A 23,935-nucleotide genomic window follows, 5' to 3' on the forward strand; every position below is an offset into this window, starting at 1 on the left:
CAAGTTGAAGGTCAACCGGGGTACTGCAGGCTGCCATTAACAAATAAATTATCCTTATGACTTCTTCTGTGTGCGATTTTTGTTTTTGTAAATAATCGGTTCAAGGACATGTTAGAAACCAAGGTGTTAGAAACCATCTCTTGGTACCATGATTGTATTTATTTACACCAAGATTGACCACGGATATTGTCATTTTTCCTGTTCACTATCCAATTTTGTTAAAACAATACCTGCAGTACCACGGCCTGCCTTGAACTTCAGTGGCTTCAATGAGAGGAGGCAGTCATTGTCCCCTGGATGAAACCTGCTGTAAACACATGTTATCTAACTTATTAGGCTACTCTATTTCCAGATCCAAGAGAACTCCCCTGCACACCATGCTGGTTTGGAGCCATTCTTTGACTTCATCCTATCAATAGGAAACACCAGACTGGTGAGTTATTGGGACAGAGGGATTCATTAACACCATACTGGTGAGTTATGGGGACAGAGGGATTCATTAACATCAGACTGGTGAGTTATGGGGACAGAGGGATTCATTAACACCAGACTGGTGAATTATTGGGACAGAGGGATTCATTAACACCAGACTGGTGAGTTATGGGGACAGAGGGATTCATTAACACCAGACTGGTGACTTATGGAGACAGAGGGATTCATTAACACCAGAATGGTGAGTTATGGGGACAGATGGATTCATTAACACCAGACTGGTGAGTTATTGGGACAGAGGGATTCATTAACACCAGACTGGTGTGTTATGGAGACAGAAGGATTCATTAACACCAGACTGGTGAGTTATGGGGACAGAGGGATTCATTAACACCAGACTGGTGAGTTATGGGGACAGAGGGATTCATTAACACCAGACTGGTAAGTTATGGAGACAGAGGGATTCATTAGGTGTGTGGGTACTGTCACTGTTTCTTTATGAACAGGTTTGTGGGTACTATCACTGTGTCTTTATGAACAGGTGTGTGGGTACTATCACTGTTTCTTTATGAACAGGTGTGTGGGTTCCTGTCACTGTTTCTTTATGAACAGGTGTGTGGGTACCTGTCACTGTTTCTTTATGAACAGGTGTGTGGGTACCTGTCACTGTTTCTTTATGAACAGGTGTGTGGGTACTGTCACTGTTTCTTTATGAACAGGTGTGTGGGTACTATCATTGTTTCTTTATGAACAGGTGTGTGGGTACCTGTCACTGTGTCTTTATGAATAGGTGTGTGGGTACTGTCACTGTGTCTTTATGAACAGGTGTGTGGGTACTGTCACTGTTTCTTTATGAACAGGTGTGTGGGTACCTGTCACTGTGTCTTTATGAACAGGTGTGTGGGTACCTGTCACTGTGTCTTTATGAACAGGTGTGTGGGTTCCTGTCACTGTTTCTTTATGAACAGGTGTGTGGGTACTGTCACTGTGTCTTTATGAACAGGTGTGTGGGTACCTGTCACTGTTTCTTTATGAACAGGTGTGTGGGTACCTGTCACTGTGTCTTTATGAACAGGTGTGTGGGTACCTGTCACTGTGTCTTTATGAACAGGTGTGTGGGTTCCTGTCACTGTTTCTTTATGAACAGGTGTGTGGGTACTATCACTGTGTCTTTATGAACAGGTGTGTGGGTACTGTCACTGTGTCTTTATGAACAGGTGTGTGGGTTCCTGTCACTGTTTCTTTATGAACAGGTGTGTTAGTACTGTCACTGTTTCTTTATGAACAGGTGTGTGGGTACTGTCACTGTTTCTTTATGAACAGGTGTGTGGGTACTATCACTGTGTCTTTATGAACAGGTGTGTGGGTTCATGTCACTGTTTCTTTATGAACAGGTGTGTTAGTACTGTCACTGTTTCTTTATGAACAGGTGTGTGGGTACTGTCACTGTTTCTTTATGAACAGGTGTGTGGGTACTGTCACTGTTTCTTTATGAACAGGTGTGTGGGTACTGTCACTGTGTCTTTATGAACAGGTGTGTGGGTACTGTCACTGTTTCTTTATGAACAGGTGTGTTAGTACTGTCACTGTGTCTTTATGAACAGGTGTGTGGGTACTGTCACTGTTTCTTTATGAACAGGTGTGTGGGTACCTGTCACTGTGTCTTTATGAACAGGTGTGTGGGTACCTGTCACTGTTTCTTTATGAACAGGTGTGTGGGTACCTGTCACTGTTTCTTTATGAACAGGTGTGTGGGTACTGTCACTGTTTCTTTATGAACAGGTGTGTGGGTACCTGTCACTGTTTCTTTATGAACAGGTGTGTTAGTACTGTCACTGTTTCTTTATGAACAGGTGTGTGGGTTCCTGTCACTGTTTCTTTATGAACAGGTGTGTGGGTACCTGTCACTGTTTCTTTATGAACAGGTGTGTGGGTTCCTGTCACTGTTTCTTTATGAACAGGTATGTGGGTACTGTCACTGTTTCTTTATGAACAGGTATGTGGGTACCTGTCACTGTTTCTTTATGAACAGGTGTGTGGGTACTGTCACTGTTTCTTTATGAACAGGTGTGTGGGTACTGTCACTGTGTCTTTATGAACAGGTGTGTGGGTACTGTCACTGTGTCTTTATGAACAGGTGTGTGGGTACTGTCACTGTGTCTTTATGAACAGGTGTGTGGGTTCCTGTCACTGTTTCTTTATGAACAGGTGTGTGGGTTCCTGTCACTGTTTCTTTATGAACAGGTATGTGGGTTCCTGTCACTGTTTCTTTATGAACAGGTGTGTGGGTTCCTGTCACTGTTTCTTTATGAACAGGTGTGTGGGTACTGTCACTGTGTCTTTATGAACAGGTGTGTTAGTACTATCACTGTGTCTTTATGAACAGGTGTGTGGGTACTGTCACTGTTTCTTTATGAACAGGTTTGTGGGTTCCTGTCACTGTTTCTTTATGAACAGGTGTGTGGGTACTGTCATTGTGTCTTTATGAACAGGTGTGTGGGTACTATCACTGTGTCTTTATGAACAGGTGTGTGGGTACTGTCACTGTGTCTTTATGAACAGGTGTGTGGGTTCCTGTCACTGTTTCTTTATGAACAGGTGTGTTAGTACTGTCACTGTTTCTTTATGAACAGGTGTGTGGGTTCCTGTCACTGTTTCTTTATGAACAGGTGTGTGGGTTCCTGTCACTGTTTCTTTATGAACAGGTATGTGGGTACCTGTCACTGTTTCTTTATGAACAGGTGTGTTAGTACTGTCACTGTGTCTTTATGAACAGGTGTGTTAGTACTGTCACTGTTTCTTTATGAACAGGTGTGTGGGTACCTGTCACTGTGTCTTTATGAACAGGTGTGTTAGTACTGTCACTGTTTCTTTATGAACAGGTATGTGGGTACCTGTCACTGTGTCTTTATGAACAGGTGTGTGGGTACCTGTCACTGTTTCTTTATGAACAGGTGTGTTAGTACTGTCACTGTGTCTTTATGAACAGGTGTGTGGGTACCTGTCACTGTTTCTTTATGAACAGGTGTGTGGGTACTGTCACTGTTTCTTTATGAACAGGTGTGTGGGTACTATCACTGTTTCTTTATGAACAGGTGTGTGGGTACCTGTCACTGTTTCTTTATGAACAGGTGTGTGGGTACCTGTCACTGTTTCTTTATGAACAGGTGTGTGGGTACTATCATTGTTTCTTTATGAACAGGTGTGTGGGTACCTGTCACTGTTTTTTTATGAACAGGTGTGTGGGTTCCTGTCACTGTTTCTTTATGAACAGGTGTGTTAGTACTGTCACTGTGTCTTTATGAACAGGTGTGTGGGTACCTGTCACTGTTTCTTTATGAACAGGTATGTGGGTTCCTGTCACTGTTTCTTTATGAACAGGTGTGTGGGTTCCTGTCACTGTTTCTTTATGAACAGGTGTGTTAGTACTGTCACTGTTTCTTTATGAACAGGTGTGTGGGTACCTGTCACTGTTTCTTTATGAACAGGTGTGTGGGTTCCTGTCACTGTTTCTTTATGAACAGGTATGTGGGTACTGTCACTGTGTCTTTATGAACAGGTGTGTGGGTTCCTGTCACTGTGTCTTTATGAACAGGTATGTGGGTACTGTCACTGTGTCTTTATGAACAGGTGTGTGGGTACTATCACTGTTTCTTTATGAACAGGTATGTGGGTTCCTGTCACTGTTTCTTTATGAACAGGTGTGTGGGTACTGTCACTGTTTCTTTATGAACAGGTGTGTGGGTACTGTCACTGTTTCTTTATGAACAGGTGTGTGGGTACCTGTCACTGTTTCTTTATGAACAGGTGTGTGGGTTCCTGTCACTGTTTCTTTATGAACAGGTATGTGGGTTCCTGTCACTGTTTCTTTATGAACAGGTGTGTGGGTTCCTGTCACTGTTTCTTTATGAACAGGTGTGTGGGTACTGTCACTGTTTCTTTATGAACAGGTATGTGGGTACCTGTCACTGTTTCTTTATGAACAGGTGTGTGGGTACTGTCACTGTTTCTTTATGAACAGGTATGTGGGTTCCTGTCACTGTGTCTTTATGAACAGGTGTGTGGGTACTGTCACTGTTTCTTTATGAACAGGTGTGTTAGTACTGTCACTGTTTCTTTATGAACAGGTGTGTGGGTACTGTCACTGTTTCTTTATGAACAGGTGTGTGGGTACTGTCACTGTTTCTTTATGAACAGGTGTGTTAGTACTGTCACTGTTTCTTTATGAACAGGTGTGTGGGTACTGTCACTGTTTCTTTATGAACAGGTGTGTTAGTACTGTCACTGTTTCTTTATGAACAGGTGTGTGGGTACTGTCACTGTTTCTTTATGAACAGGTGTGTGGGTACTGTCACTGTTTCTTTATGAACAGGTGTGTTAGTACTGTCACTGTTTCTTTATGAACAGGTGTGTTAGAACTGTCACTGTGTCTTTATGAACAGGTGTGTTAGTACTGTCACTGTTTCTTTATGAACAGGTGTGTGGGTACTGTCACTGTTTCTTTATGAACAGGTGTGTGGGTACCTTTCACTGTTTCTTTATGAACAGGTGTGTGGGTACTATCACTGTTTCTTTATGAACAGGTATGTGGGTTCCTGTCACTGTTTCTTTATGAACAGGTGTGTGGGTACCTGTCACTGTGTCTTTATGAACAGGTGTGTTAGTACTATCACTGTTTCTTTATGAACAGGTGTGTGGGTACCTGTCACTGTTTCTTTATGAACAGGTGTGTGGGTACTATCACTGTTTCTTTATGAACAGGTGTGTGGGTACCTGTCACTGTTTCTTTATGAACAGGTGTGTGGGTTCCTATCACTGTGTCTTTATGAACAGGTGTGTTAGTACTGTCACTGTTTCTTTATGAACAGGTGTGTGGGTACTGTCACTGTTTCTTTATGAACAGGTGTGTGGGTACTGTCACTGTTTCTTTATGAACAGGTGTGTGGGTACTGTCACTGTTTCTTTATGAACAGGTATGTGGGTACCTGTCACTGTTTCTTTATGAACAGGTGTGTGGGTACCTGTCACTGTTTCTTTATGAACAGGTGTGTGGGTACCTGTCACTGTTTCTTTATGAACAGGTGTGTGGGTTCCTGTCACTGTTTCTTTATGAACAGGTATGTGGGTACCTGTCACTGTTTCTTTATGAACAGGTGTGTGGGTACTGTCACTGTTTCTTTATGAACAGGTATGTGGGTTCCTGTCACTGTGTCTTTATGAACAGGTGTGTGGGTACTGTCACTGTTTCTTTATGAACAGGTGTGTTAGTACTGTCACTGTTTCTTTATGAACAGGTGTGTGGGTACTGTCACTGTTTCTTTATGAACAGGTGTGTGGGTACTGTCACTGTTTCTTTATGAACAGGTGTGTTAGTACTGTCACTGTTTCTTTATGAACAGGTGTGTGGGTACTGTCACTGTTTCTTTATGAACAGGTGTGTTAGTACTGTCACTGTTTCTTTATGAACAGGTGTGTTAGTACTGTCACTGTTTCTTTATGAACAGGTGTGTGGGTACTGTCACTGTTTCTTTATGAACAGGTGTGTTAGTACTGTCACTGTTTCTTTATGAACAGGTGTGTGGGTACTGTCACTGTTTCTTTATGAACAGGTGTGTTAGTACTGTCACTGTTTCTTTATGAACAGGTGTGTGGGTACTGTCACTGTTTCTTTATGAACAGGTGTGTGGGTACCTGTCACTGTTTCTTTATGAACAGGTGTGTTAGTACTGTCACTGTGTCTTTATGAACAGGTGTGTTAGAACTGTCACTGTGTCTTTATGAACAGGTGTGTTAGTACTGTCACTGTGTCTTTATGAACAGGTGTGTTAGAACTGTCACTGTGTCTTTATGAACAGGTGTGTGGGTACTGTCACTGTTTCTTTATGAACAGGTGTGTGGGTACTGTCACTGTTTCTTTATGAACAGGTGTGTGGGTACCTTTCACTGTTTCTTTATGAACAGGTATGTGGGTTCCTGTCACTGTTTCTTTATGAACAGGTGTGTGGGTACCTGTCACTGTGTCTTTATGAACAGGTGTGTTAGTACTATCACTGTTTCTTTATGAACAGGTGTGTGGGTACCTGTCACTGTTTCTTTATGAACAGGTGTGTGGGTACTGTCACTGTTTCTTTATGAACAGGTATGTGGGTACCTGTCACTGTTTCTTTATGAACAGGTGTGTGGGTACTGTCACTGTTTCTTTATGAACAGGTATGTGGGTTCCTGTCACTGTGTCTTTATGAACAGGTGTGTGGGTACTGTCACTGTTTCTTTATGAACAGGTGTGTTAGTACTGTCACTGTTTCTTTATGAACAGGTGTGTGGGTACTGTCACTGTTTCTTTATGAACAGGTGTGTGGGTACTGTCACTGTTTCTTTATGAACAGGTGTGTTAGTACTGTCACTGTTTCTTTATGAACAGGTGTGTGGGTACTGTCACTGTTTCTTTATGAACAGGTGTGTTAGTACTGTCACTGTTTCTTTATGAACAGGTGTGTGGGTACTGTCACTGTTTCTTTATGAACAGGTGTGTGGGTACTGTCACTGTTTCTTTATGAACAGGTGTGTTAGTACTGTCACTGTTTCTTTATGAACAGGTGTGTGGGTACTGTCACTGTTTCTTTATGAACAGGTGTGTTAGTACTGTCACTGTTTCTTTATGAACAGGTGTGTGGGTACTGTCACTGTTTCTTTATGAACAGGTGTGTGGGTACCTGTCACTGTTTCTTTATGAACAGGTGTGTTAGTACTGTCACTGTGTCTTTATGAACAGGTGTGTTAGAACTGTCACTGTGTCTTTATGAACAGGTGTGTTAGTACTGTCACTGTGTCTTTATGAACAGGTGTGTTAGAACTGTCACTGTGTCTTTATGAACAGGTGTGTGGGTACTGTCACTGTTTCTTTATGAACAGGTGTGTGGGTACCTTTCACTGTTTCTTTATGAACAGGTATGTGGGTTCCTGTCACTGTTTCTTTATGAACAGGTGTGTGGGTACCTGTCACTGTGTCTTTATGAACAGGTGTGTTAGTACTATCACTGTTTCTTTATGAACAGGTGTGTGGGTACCTGTCACTGTTTCTTTATGAACAGGTGTGTGGGTACTGTCACTGTTTCTTTATGAACAGGTATGTGGTGTACCTGTCACTGTTTCTTTATGAACAGGTGTGTGGGTACTGTCACTGTTTCTTTATGAACAGGTATGTGGGTTCCTGTCACTGTGTCTTTATGAACAGGTGTGTGGGTACTGTCACTGTTTCTTTATGAACAGGTGTGTTAGTACTGTCACTGTTTCTTTATGAACAGGTGTGTGGGTACTGTCACTGTTTCTTTATGAACAGGTGTGTGGGTACTGTCACTGTTTCTTTATGAACAGGTGTGTTAGTACTGTCACTGTTTCTTTATGAACAGGTGTGTGGGTACTGTCACTGTTTCTTTATGAACAGTTGTGTTAGTACTGTCACTGTTTCTTTATGAACAGGTGTGTGGGTACTGTCACTGTTTCTTTATGAACAGGTGTGTGGGTACTGTCACTGTTTCTTTATGAACAGGTGTGTTAGTACTGTCACTGTTTCTTTATGAACAGGTGTGTTAGAACTGTCACTGTGTCTTTATGAACAGGTGTGTTAGTACTGTCACTGTTTCTTTATGAACAGGTGTGTGGGTACTGTCACTGTTTCTTTATGAACAGGTGTGTGGGTACTGTCACTGTTTCTTTATGAACAGGTGTGTGGGTACTATCACTGTTTCTTTATGAACAGGTGTGTGGGTACCTGTCACTGTTTCTTTATGAACAGGTGTGTGGGTACTATCATTGTTTCTTTATGAACAGGTGTGTGGGTACCTGTCACTGTTTCTTTATGAACAGGTGTGTGGGTTCCTGTCACTGTTTCTTTATGAACAGGTGTGTTAGTACTGTCACTGTGTCTTTATGAACAGGTGTGTGGGTACCTGTCACTGTTTCTTTATGAACAGGTATGTGGGTTCCTGTCACTGTTTCTTTATGAACAGGTGTGTGGGTTCCTGTCACTGTTTCTTTATGAACAGGTGTGTTAGTACTGTCACTGTTTCTTTATGAACAGGTGTGTGGGTACCTGTCACTGTTTCTTTATGAACAGGTGTGTGGGTTCCTGTCACTGTTTCTTTATGAACAGGTATGTGGGTACTGTCACTGTGTCTTTATGAACAGGTGTGTGGGTTCCTGTCACTGTGTCTTTATGAACAGGTGTGTGGGTACTATCACTGTTTCTTTATGAACAGGTATGTGGGTTCCTGTCACTGTTTCTTTATGAACAGGTGTGTGGGTACTGTCACTGTTTCTTTATGAACAGGTATGTGGGTACTGTCACTGTGTCTTTATGAACAGGTGTGTGGGTACTATCACTGTTTCTTTATGAACAGGTATGTGGGTTCCTGTCACTGTTTCTTTATGAACAGGTGTGTGGGTACTGTCACTGTTTCTTTATGAACAGGTGTGTGGGTACTGTCACTGTTTCTTTATGAACAGGTGTGTGGGTACCTGTCACTGTTTCTTTATGAACAGGTGTGTGGGTTCCTGTCACTGTTTCTTTATGAACAGGTATGTGGGTTCCTGTCACTGTTTCTTTATGAACAGGTGTGTGGGTTCCTGTCACTGTTTCTTTATGAACAGGTGTGTGGGTACTGTCACTGTTTCTTTATGAACAGGTATGTGGGTACCTGTCACTGTTTCTTTATGAACAGGTGTGTGGGTACTGTCACTGTTTCTTTATGAACAGGTATGTGGGTTCCTGTCACTGTGTCTTTATGAACAGGTGTGTGGGTACTGTCACTGTTTCTTTATGAACAGGTGTGTTAGTACTGTCACTGTTTCTTTATGAACAGGTGTGTGGGTACTGTCACTGTTTCTTTATGAACAGGTGTGTGGGTACTGTCACTGTTTCTTTATGAACAGGTGTGTTAGTACTGTCACTGTTTCTTTATGAACAGGTGTGTGGGTACTGTCACTGTTTCTTTATGAACAGGTGTGTTAGTACTGTCACTGTTTCTTTATGAACAGGTGTGTGGGTACTGTCACTGTTTCTTTATGAACAGGTGTGTGGGTACTGTCACTGTTTCTTTATGAACAGGTCTGTTAGTACTGTCACTGTTTCTTTATGAACAGGTGTGTTAGAACTGTCACTGTGTCTTTATGAACAGGTGTGTTAGTACTGTCACTGTTTCTTTATGAACAGGTGTGTGGGTACTGTCACTGTTTCTTTATGAACAGGTGTGTGGGTACCTTTCACTGTTTCTTTATGAACAGGTGTGTGGGTTCCTATCACTGTGTCTTTATGAACAGGTGTGTGGGTACTGTCACTGTTTCTTTATGAACAGGTGTGTGGGTACTATCACTGTTTCTTTATGAACAGGTATGTGGGTTCCTGTCACTGTTTCTTTATGAACAGGTGTGTGGGTACCTGTCACTGTGTCTTTATGAACAGGTGTGTTAGTACTATCACTGTTTCTTTATGAACAGGTGTGTGGGTACCTGTCACTGTTTCTTTATGAACAGGTGTGTGGGTACTATCACTGTTTCTTTATGAACAGGTGTGTGGGTACCTGTCACTGTTTCTTTATGAACAGGTGTGTGGGTTCCTATCACTGTGTCTTTATGAACAGGTGTGTTAGTACTGTCACTGTTTCTTTATGAACAGGTGTGTGGGTACTGTCACTGTTTCTTTATGAACAGGTGTGTGGGTACTGTCACTGTTTCTTTATGAACAGGTGTGTGGGTACTGTCACTGTTTCTTTATGAACAGGTATGTGGGTACCTGTCACTGTTTCTTTATGAACAGGTGTGTGGGTACCTGTCACTGTTTCTTTATGAACAGGTGTGTGGGTACCTGTCACTGTTTCTTTATGAACAGGTGTGTGGGTTCCTGTCACTGTTTCTTTATGAACAGGTATGTGGGTACCTGTCACTGTTTCTTTATGAACAGGTGTGTGGGTACTGTCACTGTTTCTTTATGAACAGGTATGTGGGTTCCTGTCACTGTGTCTTTATGAACAGGTGTGTGGGTACTGTCACTGTTTCTTTATGAACAGGTGTGTTAGTACTGTCACTGTTTCTTTATGAACAGGTGTGTGGGTACCTGTCACTGTTTCTTTATGAACAGGTGTGTGGGTTCCTGTCACTGTTTCTTTATGAACAGGTATGTGGGTACTGTCACTGTGTCTTTATGAACAGGTGTGTGGGTTCCTGTCACTGTGTCTTTATGAACAGGTATGTGGGTACTGTCACTGTGTCTTTATGAACAGGTGTGTGGGTACTATCACTGTTTCTTTATGAACAGGTATGTGGGTTCCTGTCACTGTTTCTTTATGAACAGGTGTGTGGGTACTGTCACTGTTTCTTTATGAACAGGTGTGTGGGTACTGTCACTGTTTCTTTATGAACAGGTGTGTGGGTACCTGTCACTGTTTCTTTATGAACAGGTGTGTGGGTTCCTGTCACTGTTTCTTTATGAACAGGTATGTGGGTTCCTGTCACTGTTTCTTTATGAACAGGTGTGTGGGTTCCTGTCACTGTTTCTTTATGAACAGGTGTGTGGGTACTGTCACTGTTTCTTTATGAACAGGTATGTGGGTACCTGTCACTGTTTCTTTATGAACAGGTGTGTGGGTACTGTCACTGTTTCTTTATGAACAGGTATGTGGGTTCCTGTCACTGTGTCTTTATGAACAGGTGTGTGGGTACTGTCACTGTTTCTTTATGAACAGGTGTGTTAGTACTGTCACTGTTTCTTTATGAACAGGTGTGTGGGTACTGTCACTGTTTCTTTATGAACAGGTGTGTGGGTACTGTCACTGTTTCTTTATGAACAGGTGTGTTAGTACTGTCACTGTTTCTTTATGAACAGGTGTGTGGGTACTGTCACTGTTTCTTTATGAACAGGTGTGTTAGTACTGTCACTGTTTCTTTATGAACAGGTGTGTGGGTACTGTCACTGTTTCTTTATGAACAGGTGTGTGGGTACTGTCACTGTTTCTTTATGAACAGGTGTGTTAGTACTGTCACTGTTTCTTTATGAACAGGTGTGTTAGAACTGTCACTGTGTCTTTATGAACAGGTGTGTTAGTACTGTCACTGTTTCTTTATGAACAGGTGTGTGGGTACTGTCACTGTTTCTTTATGAACAGGTGTGTGGGTACCTTTCACTGTTTCTTTATGAACAGGTGTGTGGGTTCCTATCACTGTGTCTTTATGAACAGGTGTGTGGGTACTGTCACTGTTTCTTTATGAACAGGTGTGTGGGTACTATCACTGTTTCTTTATGAACAGGTATGTGGGTTCCTGTCACTGTTTCTTTATGAACAGGTGTGTGGGTACCTGTCACTGTGTCTTTATGAACAGGTGTGTTAGTACTATCACTGTTTCTTTATGAACAGGTGTGTGGGTACCTGTCACTGTTTCTTTATGAACAGGTGTGTGGGTACTATCACTGTTTCTTTATGAACAGGTGTGTGGGTACCTGTCACTGTTTCTTTATGAACAGGTGTGTGGGTTCCTATCACTGTGTCTTTATGAACAGGTGTGTTAGTACTGTCACTGTTTCTTTATGAACAGGTGTGTGGGTACTGTCACTGTTTCTTTATGAACAGGTGTGGGTACTGTCACTGTTTCTTTATGAACAGGTGTGTGGGTACTGTCACTGTTTCTTTATGAACAGGTATGTGGGTACCTGTCACTGTTTCTTTATGAACAGGTGTGTGGGTACCTGTCACTGTTTCTTTATGAACAGGTGTGTGGGTACCTGTCACTGTTTCTTTATGAACAGGTGTGTGGGTTCCTGTCACTGTTTCTTTATGAACAGGTATGTGGGTACCTGTCACTGTTTCTTTATGAACAGGTGTGTGGGTACTGTCACTGTTTCTTTATGAACAGGTATGTGGGTTCCTGTCACTGTGTCTTTATGAACAGGTGTGTGGGTACTGTCACTGTTTCTTTATGAACAGGTGTGTTAGTACTGTCACTGTTTCTTTATGAACAGGTGTGTGGGTACCTGTCACTGTTTCTTTATGAACAGGTGTGTGGGTTCCTGTCACTGTTTCTTTATGAACAGGTATGTGGGTACTGTCACTGTGTCTTTATGAACAGGTGTGTGGGTTCCTGTCACTGTGTCTTTATGAACAGGTATGTGGGTACTGTCACTGTGTCTTTATGAACAGGTGTGTGGGTACTATCACTGTTTCTTTATGAACAGGTATGTGGGTTCCTGTCACTGTTTCTTTATGAACAGGTGTGTGGGTACTGTCACTGTTTCTTTATGAACAGGTGTGTGGGTACTGTCACTGTTTCTTTATGAACAGGTGTGTGGGTACCTGTCACTGTTTCTTTATGAACAGGTGTGTGGGTTCCTGTCACTGTTTCTTTATGAACAGGTATGTGGGTTCCTGTCACTGTTTCTTTATGAACAGGTGTGTGGGTTCCTGTCACTGTTTCTTTATGAACAGGTGTGTGGGTACTGTCACTGTTTCTTTATGAACAGGTATGTGGGTACCTGTCACTGTTTCTTTATGAACAGGTGTGTGGGTACTGTCACTGTTTCTTTATGAACAGGTATGTGGGTTCCTGTCACTGTGTCTTTATGAACAGGTGTGTGGGTACTGTCACTGTTTCTTTATGAACAGGTGTGTTAGTACTGTCACTGTTTCTTTATGAACAGGTGTGTGGGTACTGTCACTGTTTCTTTATGAACAGGTGTGTGGGTACTGTCACTGTTTCTTTATGAACAGGTGTGTTAGTACTGTCACTGTTTCTTTATGAACAGGTGTGTGGGTACTGTCACTGTTTCTTTATGAACAGGTGTGTTAGTACTGTCACTGTTTCTTTATGAACAGGTGTGTGGGTACTGTCACTGTTTCTTTATGAACAGGTGTGTGGGTACTGTCACTGTTTCTTTATGAACAGGTGTGTTAGTACTGTCACTGTTTCTTTATGAACAGGTGTGTTAGAACTGTCACTGTGTCTTTATGAACAGGTGTGTTAGTACTGTCACTGTTTCTTTATGAACAGGTGTGTGGGTACTGTCACTGTTTCTTTATGAACAGGTGTGTGGGTACCTTTCACTGTTTCTTTATGAACAGGTGTGTGGGTTCCTATCACTGTGTCTTTATGAACAGGTGTGTGGGTACTGTCACTGTTTCTTTATGAACAGGTGTGTTAGTACTGTCACTGTTTCTTTATGAACAGGTGTGTGGGTACTGTCACTGTTTCTTTATGAACAGGTGTGTGGGTACTGTCACTGTTTCTTTATGAACAGGTGTGTTAGTACTGTCACTGTTTCTTTATGAACAGGTGTGTGGGTACTGTCACTGTTTCTTTATGAACAGGTGTGTTAGTACTGTCACTGTTTCTTTATGAACAGGTGTGTTAGTACTGTCACTGTTTCTTTATGAACAGGTGTGTGGGTACTGTCACTGTTTCTTTATGAACAGGTGTGTTAGTACTGTCACTGTTTCTTTATGAACAGGTGTGTGGGTACTGTCACTGTTTCTTTATGAACAGGTGTGTTAGTACTGTCACTGTTTCTTTATGAACAGGTGTGTGGGTACTGTCACTGTTTCTTTATGAACAGGTGTGTGGGTACCTGTCACTGTTTCTTTATGAACAGGTGTGTTAGTACTTTCACTGTGTCTTTATGAACAGGTGTGTTAGAACTGTCACTGTGTCTTTATGAACAGGTGTGTTAGTACTGTCACTGTGTCTTTATGAACAGGTGTGTTAGAACTGTCACTGTGTCTTTATGAACAGGTGTGTTAGTACTGTCACTGTTTCTTTATGAACAGGTGTGTGGGTACTGTCACTGTTTCTTTATGAACAGGTGTGTGGGTACCTTTCACTGTTTCTTTATGAACAGGTGTGTGGGTTCCTATCACTGTGTCTTTATGAACAGGTGTGTGGGTACTGTCACTGTTTCTTTATGAACAGGTGTGTGGGTACTATCACTGTTTCTTTATGAACAGGTATGTGGGTTCCTGTCACTGTTTCTTTATGAACAGGTGTGTGGGTACCTGTCACTGTGTCTTTATGAACAGGTGTGTTAGTACTATCACTGTTTCTTTATGAACAGGTGTGTGGGTACCTGTCACTGTTTCTTTATGAACAGGTGTGTGGGTACTGTCACTGTTTCTTTATGAACAGGTGTGTGGGTACTGTCACTGTTTCTTTATGAACAGGTGTGTGGGTACTGTCACTGTGTCTTTATGAACAGGTGTGTTAGTACTGTCACTGTGTCTTTATGAACAGGTGTGTGGGTACTGTCACTGTGTCTTTATGAACAGGTGTGTGGGTACTGTCACTGTTTCTTTATGAACAGGTGTGTGGGTACCTGTCACTGTGTCTTTATGAACAGGTGTGTGGGTACTGTCACTGTTTCTTTATGAACAGGTATGTGGGTACTGTCACTGTTTCTTTATGAACAGGTGTGTGGGTACTGTCACTGTTTCTTTATGAACAGGTGTGTGGGTACTGTGTAGTTTTGCTGACAGCTGTTTTTACCCTCTCCTCATTCCAGAACAGAGAGAATGACCTGCTGAAGGCCCTTTTGAAGGCCAACGTGGAGAAGGCAGTGAGGCTGGAGTTGTGGAGCACCAAGGCTCTTAGGGTTAGAGAGCTGGAGGTGGTTCCTAGCAACATGTGGGGGGGGCAGGGGCTCCTGGGGGCTTCTGTACGCTTCTGCAGCTTCCAGGGAGCCCATGAGAAGGTCTGGCACGTCCTGGTGAGTTAGGACAAGTCACAGTGGAGCTTCTGTTGTTGCTTCGTTATCATAGAACTCATGTAGCCTCATGTATAGGACTCTAGTGGCTTTATACACAGCAGACACCACATCACATACCTCTGGGGTTTTTAATTAGTTTGCGGTTTTCAATTAGTTTGTAAGATCAGAAATGATAACTTCTTCCTTTTCTTTCAGGATGTGGAATCTAATTCCCCAGCAGCGTTGGCTGGCTTGCAGGCACACCAAGACTTCATTGTTGGAGCGGACCAGGTGTTGCAAGATGTACGATTAAGACCAGTAACCTATTGTTTGCATGGAAAATCCATTTCACCAGATATGTTTTGTTCACTGTTAGCTGGCATGTTTTTCCTCCCAGATTGCCCTTTTTTCTTACTGCAGTGTCTATGATTGTGTTGTTTCACTCTGCAGTCTGAGGACTTGTTCACCCTGATCGAGAGCAACGAGGGCAAGCCTCTGAAGCTGCTGGTCTACAACACTGGGACAGACCTCTGTAGAGAGCTGGTGGTTACCCCCAATGGAGCCTGGGGCGGAGAGGGCAGGTAAACCTCTCTCCACTCTAACAGCCTGTATCAACCTCTTTTAGGAGAGAAAGTCTGTTTTTATCCCGCTACCGCTTCATACCCTGCTACAACCTTTAGCAACGGGTATGTTCACAATATACCATACCCCCTTAGCAACGGGTATATTCACAATATACCATACCCCCTTAGCAACGGCTATATTCACAATATACCATACCCCCTTAGCAACAGGTATATTCACAATATACCATAGCCCCTTAGCAACGGGTATATTCACAGTATACCATAGCCCCTTAGCAACAGGTATATTCACAATATACCATAGCCCCTTAGCAACAGGTATATTCACAATATACCATAGCCCCTTAGCAACGGGTATATTCACAGTATACCATAGCCCCTTAGCAACGGGTATATTCACAGTATACCATACCCCCTTAGCAACAGGTATATTCACAATATACCATAGCCCCTTAGCAACGGCTATATTCACAATATACCATACCCCCTTAGCAACAGGTATATTCACAATATACCATAGCCCCTTAGCAACGGGTATATTCACAGTATACCATAGCCCCTTAGCAACAGGTATATTCACAATATACCATAGCCCCTTAGCAACGGCTATATTCACAGTATACCATACCCCCTTAGCAACAGGTATATTCACAATATACCATAGCCCCTTAGCAACAGGTATATTCACAATATACCATAGCCCCTTAGCAACGGGTATATTCACAATATACCATACCCCCTTAGCAACAGGTATATTCACAATATACCATAGCCCCTTAGCAACAGGTATATTCACAATATACCATAGCCCCTTAGCAACAGGTATATTCACAATATACCATAGCCCCTTAGCAACAGGTATATTCACAATATACCATAGCCCCTTAGCAACGGCTATATTCACAGTATACCATACCCCCTTAGCAACAGGTATATTCACAATATACCATACCCCCTTAGCAACAGGTATATTCACAATATACCATAGCCCCTTAGCAACGGCTATATTCACAATATACCATACCCCCTTAGCAACAGGTATATTCACAATATACCATAGCCCCTTAGCAACGGGTATATTCACAGTATACCATAGCCCCTTAGCAACAGGTATATTCACAATATACCATAGCCCCTTAGCAACGGCTATATTCACAGTATACCATACCCCCTTAGCAACAGGTATATTCACAATATACCATAGCCCCTTAGCAACGGGTATATTCACAATATACCATAGCCCCTTAGCAACAGGTATATTCACAATATACCATAGCCCCTTAGCAACGGCTATATTCACAGTATACCATACCCCCTTAGCAACGGCTATATTCACAATATACCATAGCCCCTTAGCAACGGGTATATTCACAATATACCATAGCCCCTTTGCAACGGGTATATTCACAATATACCATAGCCCCTTAGCAACGGCTATATTCACAATATACCATAGCCCCTTAGCAACAGGTATATTCACAATATACCATAGCCCCTTAGCAACGGCTATATTCACAATATACCATACCCCCTTAGCAACGGCTATATTCACAATATACCATAGCCCCTTAGCAACGGGTATATTCACAATATACCATAGTCCCTTAGCAACGGCTATATTCACAATATACCATAGCCCCTTAGCAACAGGTATATTCACAATATACCATAGCCCCTTAGCAACGGCTATATTCACAATATACCATAGCCCCTTAGCAACGGCTATATTCACAATATACCATACCCCCTTAGCAACAGGTATATTCACAATATACCATACCCCCTTAGCAACGGCTATATTCACAATATACCATACCCCCTTAGCAACAGGTATATTCACAATATACCATAGCCCCTTAGCAACGGGTATATTCACAGTATACCATAGCCCCTTAGCAACAGGTATATTCACAATATACCATAGCCCCTTAGCAACAGGTATATTCACAATATACCATAGCCCCTTAGCAACGGGTATATTCACAGTATACCATAGCCCCTTAGCAACGGGTATATTCACAGTATACCATACCCCCTTAGCAACAGGTATATTCACAATATACCATAGCCCCTTAGCAACGGGTATATTCACAGTATACCATAGCCCCTTAGCAACAGGTATATTCACAATATACCATAGCCCCTTAGCAACGGCTATATTCACAGTATACCATACCCCCTTAGCAACAGGTATATTCACAATATACCATAGCCCCTTAGCAACAGGTATATTCACAATATACCATAGCCCCTTAGCAACGGGTATATTCACAATATACCATACCCCCTTAGCAACAGGTATATTCACAATATACCATAGCCCCTTAGCAACAGGTATATTCACAATATACCATAGCCCCTTAGCAACAGGTATATTCACAATATACCATAGCCCCTTAGCAACAGGTATATTCACAATATACCATAGCCCCTTAGCAACGGCTATATTCACAGTATACCATACCCCCTTAGCAACAGGTATATTCACAATATACCATACCCCCTTAGCAACAGGTATATTCACAATATACCATAGCCCCTTAGCAACGGCTATATTCACAATATACCATACCCCCTTAGCAACAGGTATATTCACAATATACCATAGCCCCTTAGCAACGGGTATATTCACAGTATACCATAGCCCCTTAGCAACAGGTATATTCACAATATACCATAGCCCCTTAGCAACGGCTATATTCACAGTATACCATACCCCCTTAGCAACAGGTATATTCACAATATACCATAGCCCCTTAGCAACGGGTATATTCACAATATACCATAGCCCCTTAGCAACAGGTATATTCACAATATACCATAGCCCCTTAGCAACGGCTATATTCACAGTATACCATACCCCCTTAGCAACGGCTATATTCACAATATACCATAGCCCCTTAGCAACGGGTATATTCACAATATACCATAGCCCCTTTGCAACGGGTATATTCACAATATACCATAGCCCCTTAGCAACGGCTATATTCACAATATACCATAGCCCCTTAGCAACAGGTATATTCACAATATACCATAGCCCCTTAGCAACGGCTATATTCACAATATACCATACCCCCTTAGCAACGGCTATATTCACAATATACCATAGCCCCTTAGCAACGGGTATATTCACAATATACCATAGTCCCTTAGCAACGGCTATATTCACAATATACCATAGCCCCTTAGCAACAGGTATATTCACAATATACCATAGCCCCTTAGCAACGGCTATATTCACAATATACCATAGCCCCTTAGCAACGGCTATATTCACAATATACCATACCCCCTTAGCAACAGGTATATTCACAATATACCATACCCCCTTAGCAACGGCTATATTCACAATATACCATACCCCCTTAGCAACAGGTATATTCACAATATACCATACCCCCTTAGCAACGGCTATATTCACAATATACCATACCCCCTTAGCAACAGGTATATTCACAATATACCATACCCCCTTAGCAACGGCAATATTCACAATATACCATAGCCCCTCCAGGAATATTGTTTAATTCTATCTCAGCTTAGGTTGTGGTATTGGATACGGCTACTTGCACCGAATCCCAAGCCGCCCTGTTAACCTGAACAGCCATGGGGCCCTTCCTTTACCTACACCTGATGACAACAGCAGAACCCGAGAGATCCCCCCTGGCCACCACACTGAGGTAAACACCTTCACATCTCACCTCTCGTTCCCTTTCAGACGAGACCATTTTACTGACGGTTGATAAATGGTTAGGATTTCTTTTAGATAAATATGATACATTTTCTTTGAATATCCCAAGTGTATTTAGAATGATATGTAGCTAAGTTACATGTTTTATTTAAACTTTATTAATCTAAGAGACCCTTTATGTTGGAGAGCAAATACATCCAGGATATACAGTAGTAGCACTGTCTGTCATCTCAAGTTCCCTTTAACCTCTCCATCTGGTCTTAACCACTCCATCTGGCCTTAACCTCTCCATCTGGTCTTAACCTCTACATTAACCTCTCCATCTGGTCTTAACCTCTCCATCTGATCTTAACCTCTCCATCTGGTCTTAACCTCGCCATCTGGCCTTAACCTCTCCATCTGGCCTTAACCTCTCCATCTGGTCTTAACCTCTCCATCTGGCCTTAACCTCTCCATCTGGCCTTAACCTCTCCATCTGGCCTTAACCTCTCCATCTGGCCTTAACCTCTCCATCTGGTCTTAACCTCTCCATCTGGCCTTAACCTCTCCATCTGGCCTTAACCTCTCCATCTGGTCTTAACCTCTCCATCTGATCTTAACCTCTCCATCTGGTCTTAACCTCGCCATCTGGCCTTAACCTCTCCATCTGGCCTTAACTTCTCCATCTGGTCTTAACCTCTCCATCTGGCCTTAACCTCTCCATCTGGCCTTAACCTCTCCATCTGGCCTTAACCTCTCCATCTGGCCTTAACCTCTCCATCTGGTCTTAACCTCTACCTTAACCTCTCCATCTGGTCTTAACCTCTATCTTAACCTCTGAATCTGGTCTTAACCTCTCCATCTGGTCTTAACCTCTCCATCTGGTCTTAACCTCTCCATCTGACCTTAACCTCTCCATCTGGCCTTAACCTCTCCATCTGGCCTTAACCTCTCCATCTGGTCTTAACCTCTACCTTAACCTCTCCATCTGGTCTTAACCTCTATCTTAACCTCTGAATCTGGTCTTAACCTCTCCATCTGGTCTTAACCTCTCCATCTGGTCTTAACCTCTCCATCTGACCTTAACCTCTCCATCTGGTCTTAACCTCTCCATCTGACCTTAACCTCTCCATCTGGCCTTAACCTCTCCGTCTGGCCTTAACCTCTCCATCTGGCCTTAACCTCTCCATCTGGTCTTAACCTCTACCTTAACCTCTCCATCTGGTCTTAACCTCTATCTTAACCTCTGAATCTGGTCTTAACCTCTCCATCTGGTCTTAACCTCTCCATCTGGTCTTAACCTCTCCATCTGACCTTAACCTCTCCATCTGGTCTTAACCTCTCCATCTGACCTTAACCTCTCCATCTGGCCTTAACCTCTCCGTCTGGCCTTAACCTCTCCATCTGGTCTTAACCTCTACCTTAACCTCTCCATCTGGTCTTAACCTCTATCTTAACCTCTCCATCTGGTCTTAACCTCTCCATCTGGTCTTAACCTCTCCATCTGACCTTAACCTCTCCATCTGGTCTTAACCTCTCCATCTGACCTTAACCTCTCCATCTGGCCTTAACCTCTCCGTCTGGCCTTAACCTCTCCATCTGGTCTTAACCTCTACCTTAACCTCTCCATCTGGTCTTAACCTCTATCTTAACCTCTCCATCTGGTCTTAACCTCTCCATCTGGTCTTAACCTCTCCATCTGGTCTTAACCTCTCCATCTGACCTTAACCTCTCCATCTGGTCTTAACCTCTCCATCTGATCTTAACCTCTCCATCTGGTCTTAACCTATATATCTGGCCTTAACCTCTCCATCTGGTCTTAACCTCTCCATCTGGTCTTAACCTCTCCATCTGGCCTTAACCTCTCCATCTGGCCTTAACCTCTCCATCTGGCCTTAACCTCTCCATCTGGTCTTAACCTCTACCTTAACCTCTCCATCTGGTCTTAACCTCTACCTTAACCTCTCCATCTGGTCTTAACCTCTACCTTAACCTCTCCATCTGGTCTTAACCTCTACCTTAACTTCTCCATCTGGTCTTAACCTCTCCGTCTGGCCTTAACCTCTCCATCTGGCCTTAACCTCTCCATCTGGCCTTAACCTATCCATCTGGCCTTAACCTCTCCATCTGGTCTTAACCTCTACCTTAACCTTTCCATCTGGCCTTAACCTCTCCATCTGGCCTTAACCTCTCCATCTGGCCTTAACCTCTCCATCTGGCCTTAACCTCTACTTAACCTCTCCATCTGGCCTTAACCTCTCAATCTGGTCTTAACCTCTCCATCTGGTCTTAACCTCTCCATCTGGTCTTAACCTCTCCATCTGGTCAGCCGGGTGAAGGAGTGTTGGGTCCGCAGCAGCCCATCCAGGTCCCCTCTCTACATCTACCTCCTCCCATCCAGAGAATCATGGACCCAGGTAACCTTCTACTCAGGAAATAATAGAATCATCAGGGCCAGTTTCCCAGACACAGATTAAGCCTGGTCCTGGACTAAAAAGCTGTTTTTAAATTCAGAAAATATAAATTATTTGCGAATTCTGTTTTAACCTGGACTAGGTTTAATCTGTGTCTGGGAATCCGGCCATAAAATGCTTCAATATTTGTTGTGTTTTCTGGGTCTCTGTGTTAAAGGACTCCCCCAGAGGAAGTTGCCACCACTATTTCGATGTAATTTCCTGTCCTAGAGATGAAACCCACAATTAGGTTCCACCTCAGAAGAATGACAAAGGCTACTTATACATATTCACGAATTGGGTGTGGGAATTTCCACATGGAGTGGCTAAACATCAACAACTAGGACACTGACAGCGGTCTGTGTAGCTAGCTATGTTGATAACCTTATCTAGCTAGTTTATGTAATCTAATGTTGATGTTTGTTTTTTTAACTACACCGTATTCAACAGATTATCCAGCTGGCTCTATGGCTGCTTCTGGAGCTGGATTTGTCATTGATTTAGGGAAAACTTTGACTTCTCCATCTATTGTTATCTCCAAAGTTGTGTAATCTCCCATAAATTGTGAATCAGGTGGAATTATAAATCCACCATAGAAATAGTTAGAAACCACTGCTAATATGGGAGAGCACAGTGGGGAGCGGGTTTTCAAAAAAGCTATCATATCACGTAATTATACCATTTATAAAACGCTCAGATATATATATATTCATACAAACTATCTAAAAAATAAGTGAACATTTACAAATGATCCAATTTCTGGAAGGAATAAAAAAGTGGAAGTGAGAGAACTAAAGTTTGAAGCCCTTATTTTAATCAGCTCCACAGCTCCGTAGCTGTTTGGCACTTCTCAGTCACCAAGAGGGAGAACTTTGCAGCTCTTTCTGAATAATAAACATGCTGGTGGGTGGTAAAATTAAAATAAAACCCAAACTAGAAACAAAACGGAGGCTGAAAATATCATTTGTATGTCGTATCATAGGAAAGACGTTGCAAGTGGGCAGTTTGGATTTGACGACAAACATGTTTTCCTGTTGTTCTGTTTCACTGTCAGATTCCTCCAGTATCTCTGAGGCTCTGACACCTGACCTATCAGAGATGGTCTCCTCCATTGACATGGGTCACATGACCAAGGACGTGTCCATGCTAGCCAATGACGGGGATGTCTCCTGTCGTCAACACCACCCCAACCCCCAAGACCTGATGTCCCCTCCCTCTGGTGGAGCCGCCACAGGGGACCTGATCAGTCATGACGTCTCAGAGGCCCTGTCTGACACTGCTACATCACTGGACCAGGGGGTTGATCTGAACATGACAATACACTCACACCTGGCAAACCACAGCCCACAACTCAAGGCAGAGGAGGAGGAAGAGGGGGAGAGGAGGCATTAGAGCACATTGCTGCATCAGAGGAGGAGAAGGAGGAGGCATTAGAGCACATTGCTGTATCAGAGGAGGAGGAGGAGGAGGCATTAGAGCACATTGCTGCATCAGAGGAGGAGAAGGAGGAGGCATTAGAGCACATTGCTATATCAGAGGAGGAGGCATTAGAGCACGTTGCTGCATAAGAGGAGGAGGAGGAGGCATTAGAGCAGGTTGCTGCATAAGAGGAGGAGGAGGAGGCATTAGAGCAGGTTGCTGCATAAGAGGAGGAGGAGGAGGCATTAGAGCACGTTGCTGCATCAGAGGAGGAGGAGGCATTAGAGCACGTTGCTGCATCAGAGGAGGAGGAGGAGGCATTAGAGCACGTTGCTGCATAAGAGGAGGAGGAGGAGGAGGCATTAGAGCACGTTGCTGCATAAGAGGAGGAGGAGGAGGAGGCATTAGAGCACTTTGCTGCATAAGAGGAGGAGGAGGAGGAGGCATTAGAGCACGTTGCTGCATCAGAGGAGGAGGAGGCATTAGAGCACTTTGCTGCATCAGAGGAGGAGGAGGCATTAGAACACGTTGCTGCATCAGAGGAGGAGGAGGCATTAGAGCACGTTGCTGCATCAGAGGAGGAGGAGGCATTAGAGCACATTGCTGCATCAGAGGAGGAGACATTAGAGCACGTTGCTGCATCAGAGGAGGAGGA

At 43.1% G+C, this 23,935-nt stretch overlaps 1 protein-coding gene across 1 annotated transcript in view; it reads left to right on the plus strand.

Annotated features, from left to right (window-relative positions):
- The window catches only part of LOC110536523 (Golgi reassembly-stacking protein 1), a 28,700-nt gene extending 5,317 nt beyond the window's left edge, over positions 1-23,383 (plus strand). The window contains exons 2-8 of the mRNA XM_036934647.1: positions 353-433; positions 14,969-15,172; positions 15,368-15,454; positions 15,602-15,732; positions 19,277-19,418; positions 21,738-21,825; positions 22,916-23,383. Of these exons, the coding sequence (XP_036790542.1) occupies positions 353-433; positions 14,969-15,172; positions 15,368-15,454; positions 15,602-15,732; positions 19,277-19,418; positions 21,738-21,825; positions 22,916-23,253 (1,071 nt within the window). The 3' untranslated portion in view covers positions 23,254-23,383. The remainder of the gene's footprint in view (positions 1-352; positions 434-14,968; positions 15,173-15,367; positions 15,455-15,601; positions 15,733-19,276; positions 19,419-21,737; positions 21,826-22,915) is intronic.
- The last annotated feature ends 552 nt before the right edge of the window (positions 23,384-23,935 follow it).

The sequence above is a fragment of the Oncorhynchus mykiss genome, chromosome 11, assembly GCF_013265735.2.
Source record: "Oncorhynchus mykiss isolate Arlee chromosome 11, USDA_OmykA_1.1, whole genome shotgun sequence".
Lineage (NCBI taxonomy): Eukaryota > Metazoa > Chordata > Actinopteri > Salmoniformes > Salmonidae > Oncorhynchus > Oncorhynchus mykiss.